General features: G+C 39.3%; 1 protein-coding gene across 2 annotated transcripts; it reads right to left on the bottom strand.

Annotated features, from left to right (window-relative positions):
• Positions 1 to 371: 371 nt before the first annotated feature.
• Positions 372 to 4880, bottom strand: LOC107500346 (cytochrome b-c1 complex subunit 7). Of its 2 annotated transcripts, XM_016125469.1 has the most exons (4): positions 4662 to 4767; positions 2264 to 2335; positions 1236 to 1402; positions 372 to 588 (listed from the first exon to the last, which is right to left on the bottom strand). In XM_016125469.1, the coding sequence occupies exons 1-4, from the start codon at positions 4678 to 4680 to the stop codon at positions 511 to 513; spliced, it is 336 nt and encodes a 111-aa protein (XP_015980955.1). In that variant the 5' UTR covers positions 4681 to 4767; the 3' UTR covers positions 372 to 510. The 2 variants fall into 2 exon arrangements, with proteins under 2 accessions (XP_015980955.1, XP_015980954.1); XM_016125468.2 differs by lacking the exon at positions 1236 to 1402 and having other exon boundaries at positions 4662 to 4880.
• Between the last annotated feature and the right edge of the window lie 2204 nt (positions 4881 to 7084).

A 7084-nucleotide genomic window follows, 5' to 3' on the forward strand; every position in this document is an offset into this window, starting at 1 on the left:
TTCACTTATACGGCCACAACTAAGGAACACATAAAAATGAACAAATGAAAACAGGCTCACAGATACAAAGAACAAACTGGTGATTGCCAAATGGGAGGGGAGACTGGGAGACTGGGTGAAAAGGTGAAAAGATTAAGAAGTACAAACTGATAGTTACAAAATAGTCATGGGGATACAAAGATAATATAGTCAATGATATCGTAATAACTATTTATGGTGCCACGTGGGCACTAATCAGGGGGATCACTTCGTAAATTATACAAAAGTCTAACCACTGTGCTGTACAACTGAAACTAACATAATATTGAATGTCCGCTGTAATGAAAAATAAAAAGAAAATTTAGAAAAAATAAGGTTTAGAATTCAAAAACTCCAACAAAAATTATAATATGCATTTATTTAAAGTAATACATTTGCGGCCTAGATGACTCTCAATTGTATATTTCAGGTTTAACCAACATCTTAAAAATACATTGAGGACAGCTGCAGCCACACATTTTCATTATATGATTATTTCTTTGCCCATTCTTCTCTCTCTTTTCTTTCTCGAATAACCTCTTTCAGATATGGTTCAAGGTAGAATTTATCCTAAAGAATAAAAGAAAAATATCATATGCAACCATCACATACAGATATGTCTTCAACATTCAATAGGTCTTAAACATAAGAAATGTATCAAAGTTTCCAACCTAAGAAAAAATATTCTCAAAGAGCGGTTTGCTTTTCTAGAATGTAAAAACCACAAATCACTTGCTTTGATAGGTTATGAGAGGAAAGTCTAACAGAAAAGAGTATGAGTCTACAAGCTTTTGCCTAGTTTCAGTACAGTTCAAAGGGCAAGGGTAAAACACAGAGTCCTTGGTTCACAGAGTCCTTCTTGGGAGATAGAGGGCCACTCAATGGGCTGATCACATGAACGCCACCAGTTTTCATCTGAGTAAGAAGCAGAGCAAAAACAAAGGCCTGGGAAGCAGAAGATCTGGATTCTAGTTCTGGATCTAGTCTTATTAGAGACTTGCTTAGTGATTTTTGGAACAGTCACTTTACTTTTAAGTTTTAATGTGATTGTCTCTAAAATGGAGCTAATATTTGATCTAATCTCACTGTATTGTTGTAAGGATATCTATTTGTCAAAACTTTAAGAACTCTAAAGTGCTATACAAATGAATGCCTTTCTGTTTGTAATATTCAATCCTTAATGGTCAACATTATCGGATACACAGAAGCTGTTCTACCTCCTCATATTTTGTCCACTGCTCTTTAGGTAAGATCTGCTGCCTCATGGTCAGGTCCAGTGCCCTCTTTATGCGAAACACCCTGTCATTATACAGGTTCTCAGGAAGCCTTCTTATGGCTTCTTTAACATCATCATCCACATGTATTGTATCATCTCGCATTAACCCTAAGATAGAAAACAAGAGCATTATATTGAATATGTATCTCAAAATCAGAATTTTTTTTAAATGAGTAAAATATCCTTATGACTTACAAACTTAAGACTTGGGTGAAATATCAAAAATTAGGTACAATGAAACTCAATGTATTTTATACATTATAATGGGTTACTTTAATGGGTTATTTGTAAAATGGTACTGTGAAAACACTATATGAGCCTTTTAAAATCCACTGCCACAAAACTCACACTTTATTTAAAACAATTTTTAAAATATTTAAAATGTCTACCTTTTTAAACACATGCCAATAAACCACATTTCTACTTATACTTTAAATCTGAGATCAAAGTATTAGAGAATCTTAAAATGAGAGTGTACTAAAAAAAACAGTAACATTTAATGATGCTTTCATCAAGCTTCAATAATAAAAGATGAAGTCCATAGCAAATTATAGTTACAAATATGTTCAGGCATCAAGATAATTGTAAAGATCTTAGACAATTTTAACATTTGAAAAATGTCTTACTTTCAAAGTTCATATAGCTTAAATTTTAAAATGCTAAGTGGAGGAGTTGAAAGAGTGTATAATAAGAAAAATGTCCAGTTACCATACTTCAAGAACACGAATTATTTCCACCTTAAACATCTGAGATGATTCCATTCCTCTCTCTTCTCAAAATAATAAAAAGAAGATGGCTATGATTTAACATAACAATACAATGTGACCTAATTTTAAACGCTTCTAATGTACACAAGTACAATTAAAGTATTTTTTTGGACCCAAAATTAACTCTTGCAAAAGCACTACTCTCAGAAAAAAAAAGCAAAAAAAGAACAAGAAAACAGAAAAAGAAAGCACAGATACTCACCCAGTTTATTGAACCCTGCAGCATTGTAATACCATTTTCGAATACCCTCCATCCACCGGCCTGATGCTGCAACTGATAATGTCACACTGTTAGTTGCTACAATTCACTTATACTATATGAAAACGTTGATAGTCAAGCAATGACTACTCTTACAGTTACTCTGTTAGAGAATGCAAACATAGGAAGGAATTTCTTTTTAAAAGTGTATACTATAGACAAAAATTGCTATTTTATCTATGAGCAAACGTGACTGCAGATAAAAAACCGGGCAGCAACTCATGGGGGAAAAAAGTAAACTCAAACATTTAATGTACGAAAGATCTACAGGTACAATTACTGACACTCTAGCCTCTCAAGACAAGCATGCCATCCCTTTATGTCCCTCTGCTACTCTAAGAATTTAAGGGGTAGGGTATGGAAAAGGAACTCAGACCTTCTCCATTATTTGTAGTTTCAGAAACAGATTACAGTAAGGGTCCCCAACGTGTGGGCCACGGAAAGGTACCAGTCCATGGCCAGTTAGGAGCGGGGTTGCACAGCAGGAGGTGAGCCGTAAGCAAAGCTTCATCTGCATTTGCAGCTGCTCCCCAGAGCTAGCATCACCGTCTCAGTTCCACCTCAGATCATCAGGCATTAGATTCTCATAGGAGCCCCGGTCTCTGGTGCCAAAAAGGCTGGGGACCGCTGTATTACGGGAAATAATTGTAAGCTTTTCAAAGGAGTTGGAATTGTATGAAAAGATGAGCTTTCAGGTTAGGTTGGCAGGTCTAAATGACCCTCATCCTCCAAAATTTTTATTCTAAATTACCTGTTGTTCACTTGGCTACCCTCTTTAAAATCATGAATTTTCTGGGACAATTCTGAAACCATTAGTTGAAATGGATGAGGAGAAACAGGTAATGTTAAAATTCTTTGGGGAACAAGATTGAGCCTGATGAGATAATCCAGTAGTTGCCACCGGCAACATGATAGCGTCTGATGTTTATATGAGTGATGTGGTACAGAAGGGGAGGTAAAGTTTAAAAAAAGGTTTTTTTAAACTTTGTCTAGGGCTAGCCCCTGACCAAGGAAGGAAAGTAAACTCTCCTTTTACTCCAATCCTTTCTTGCACCTACTTCTTAGTACATCACAGACTACAAGACTTGGTAAATCTCCTTGGAAATTAAGCACCATGTATAATATTGCTTCTAGCAAAACAAGTGCTAAAGAGCCAACAGTCTACCAACATACTTGTAGAAGCCAAATTTTTAAATATATTTACCAGTGATGATAATAATATCCACTGAACACTTATTGTGTGCCAAGCACTATCTTATTTGCTTTATCCACATTAGTTCAGTTATTTACAGCATGCCTGCCCTTGCAGAAGAGAAATAAGGCTTACAGAAGTCATCCTAACCAAGACCAAAGGCAGCTAGAGTTGAGGCCAGGTCTATCTAGTTCCAAAACCGCACAGAGGCAGAGTGCTTTCAATATTTGTAAAGTTAATTAAATAATAAATTCTTAAGTCTCTCCCCACCTCAAAAAACCTCAATGTCATTTAATGAATTTTCTGTCAATCTGATATTTCCTGATGGCTCGCTACACAATTGCTGGAGCAGGGAGAAAGGGACCAATTTTTTTTTTAAAAGTTACTCCAATTTTCACCGCCAGAGGGCAGACATTGCCCCCCGCCAATAAAGTGCAGTGGGGTGGGGGGATGGGTAGGGTGTAAAATTCTATTTGATGTTCACGTTCTCTTTTAAATATTCTGGCAATTATGTATTAGATTCACTAAGAAATGTTTTAGCGCCTATAATAAATACAAATTTCTTCAAACCGACAAATCAAGCTGACATTCCAAATAAGGTTAACTTGAAGTTTCGCTGTAACCCTTGCTCAGATACCTCTAATTCCTAGTTTGGGAAGCGCAAGGGGTGGAATGAGGTTTCCAAACCTATTTCCTCTGGTCACACTGCCTCAGTTATCAGAGTAAATGGGAAACTAATAGCCCCCTCGTTGCGCCAAGAGAAGAATTTATCGCGGCAATGTATATGACAGCGCTTGGCTCACAGCCCTCAGTTCGTTTTTGGCTGAAAGTCATCCACTAATTTAACTCCCTGAGCCCTTGAAATTTCTGAGGCTGCCCAGCACAGGAAGCTGGAACGCCTGGGCTGTCGGAGCCACCGTGGACACTTCACCAAGAGGAGGTACACATCCCAAAGCCGGAGGCGAGTATGGCCTGGGGACATCAGGGAGCGGGGGGGGGGGGGGCGTCCTCTATGTTGGACCCGACCCGCCGCTTTCCCTTACGCCGCAAATCTGGCCACTTAAGAGAGTAGAGGAAGAGAAGCAAGTTGCTGCGAAAATAAAAGGTTGGCCGCAGCGTCGCCCAACAGATAAGACATCAGTCACTTACCAGCAGGCCTGCTCGCCATTTTGGCCCGAGACCGAAGCGTTGCCTACTGGGTAAGTCCTTGAGGGCGGGCTGGGCCCAGTGCGCAGGCGCCTCAGGTCGAGCATCAAGGCGGGGGAGGCCGCTTGCGCAGGCGCAGTCTTGGCGGCTCGCGTTAGACACTTTTCGTGGGGACCTTTTTGCCCGAGTAATACCAAGCGCGTTCATTGCGTGATTTACCGCTCGGTTCCGAGAAGCATTACATGTGATGTGTTGGGAAATACACTAGGCAAGGAATTAGGCCACCGGGGCTTATCCTGGTTTCTTTTACTGACAAGCTATGAGAGCTTGGGCAGTATTAATTGCGCCAAGCAATGCGCTAAGCGTTTTATGGGCCTATTCTCATTTAATTCTAATTCTTAAGTACTGTAATTATCCCCATTGGAGGAGTAGGAAACTTAGGCGCATAAAGGTTGGGTAAATTGTCCAAGGGCACACAGCTAAGAAGAATCCAGATTTATCTTCCAGAATCCGAGAATCCAGATAAAAATGAGACTCCTTAATTCTAGGGCCAAACGGTACGCTACTAATCCAGGAGACAGTAACACTCTCTGGCCTTCAGTTTCTTCAGCTGACGATGTACATCAAGGTATTTCAGTGGAATTTTAAAGGTTAGTTCAGGAAAAAGTTTTAAAAGGTTAAATCTAAAATTTGTAGCAGAATTGGCATGCAATTAAGGTAAAAGCAAGTACACTTTTAAGGTCTCAGCTCCAACATGTTAAGTCTAAGGCATAAACATCTAGGGACAGAAAACAGGGCGTTAGTATGATAGATGCTGATTTAGTTACTGGTGAACTTCCATCACTACTGCCTTGGTCAGTTGAGGCTACCATAACAAAATACCACAGACTGAGTAATTTAAACATAAATTTATTTTTCACAGTTCTGGAATCTAGAGGCACAAGATCAAGAAGCCACCAAGGTCAGTTTTAGGTGAGGGCTCTTTCCCTGTGGCTTGCAGATGGCTGCCTGCCTATTCACTGTGTCCTCACATGGCAGGGACAGCAAGCTCTTTTGTTTCTTCTCATAAGGGCATTAATCCCATCATGAGGGCCCTACCTTTATGACCTCATTTAAGCCTAATTATCCCCCAAAGGCCACATCTCCAAATCAAACTGGGGGGGGGGGGCGGTGTTTCAACATATGAATTAGGTGGGGGAGCAGGGAGGTGGGGGGAGGGGGACGACGACAATTAAGCCCAGAGCAACTACCCACGGATATCTACTTTTATTTTCTTTGGTTTTAAGGTGAGACCTGAGACAGCAGAAGTCCGTTTCATTGTAAGCTTAAAAAGTTTGATTTAATGGTCTTAGTCACATTTCAGTACTAAAATTGTTGCCTTCTTTTTTCTCCTCTGTGCCACAATTTCTTGCATTTGTCAGTCCCATATAACCAAGTGAATGTATACATAAATGATGAATGGCTGCTACCAGACTACACTAACGAAAGTGAAGTCTGAAAGATGTGAAGAAATGCAATACATTTGTACATTGGCACATTGCCTTGCAAGAAGTACTCAGTAAACTCTTAACCATTAGCCATTAAGTTTCAATTTGCTGGTTACAGTGTAAAGATGGATAGAGAAGACTTTGTCAAGAAATCTGATACCCGGGACTGTCACAAAATCCAGCTCCAACAAATGTTACCTGGTAGTCATGAATGTTGATTCAAAACTGATACAAAATTATTATACAATATACAGATGAAACTATAAATAACTCTGAAGCTCCCACGCTATTAATTATAAATTTTCTAAATATGACACTTCAAAGCATTTATATAATTTATGACCAGATATTGTTACTTCTCCAATGGTTCAAGGTTAAAGATTTGTGTGGTTTCTCCAGCCCAAAAGCCATAGCTTGGATGAGGGTTTTTCTTGTTTTGCCACTGTCAAAAAAATTTCATCCTGTTAGCGATCAATTATCAGAGGTTAAAAAAAAAAACACTGAACCCCCTTGCCTGAATATTACTGATTCTCTCTTTTCCTAACATGGACTCCGGCTCTGCCTTCACAGAAACCCATAGTGGGAGAAACAAGGTTTTAGGAAAGCCTGAATAATAATCTTTTTCCTCACCTAGTGATTTCCTCACGTCATTACTCTGCTCTTATTATCCTTTACCTTCCATACATGTTAAGTTTTGGTTTCCCTCCTAGCGCATGATAGGACAGGTAAGAAGCTAGGGATGGCCATGTGACACTTTGGCCAAGAAAAATGAAAAGTTTTTAAGAGCAATTCCCCACATTCCTTTTCCTTCCATACACTGGCTACACCCAACACAGTGGAGGCTCCATCAACCTCTAACACTAAAGAGGATGTGGAGCAGAGCCTTTTTTGGTTTCAAGCTGGACATGTATGAAATGGAAACTTGTGTGGTTTTAAATC

Source organism: Rousettus aegyptiacus, unplaced genomic scaffold (genome assembly GCF_014176215.1).
Source record: "Rousettus aegyptiacus isolate mRouAeg1 unplaced genomic scaffold, mRouAeg1.p scaffold_m13_p_15, whole genome shotgun sequence".
Lineage (NCBI taxonomy): Eukaryota > Metazoa > Chordata > Mammalia > Chiroptera > Pteropodidae > Rousettus > Rousettus aegyptiacus.

Excerpts from the sequence above, each read along its gene's own strand:
- LOC107500346 (XM_016125468.2), bottom strand. The coding sequence starts at position 4,865 with ATGAACGCGCTTGGTATTACTCGGGCAAAAAGGTCCCCACGAAAAGTG. Across the intron at positions 2,336-4,661 it reads AATGGCGAGCAGGCCTGCTG|TTGCAGCATCAGGCCGGTGG; the intron begins GTAAGTGACTGA and ends TGACATTATCAG. Across the intron at positions 589-2,263 it reads TGCAGGGTTCAATAAACTGG|GATAAATTCTACCTTGAACC; the intron begins GTGAGTATCTGT and ends TTTATTCTTTAG.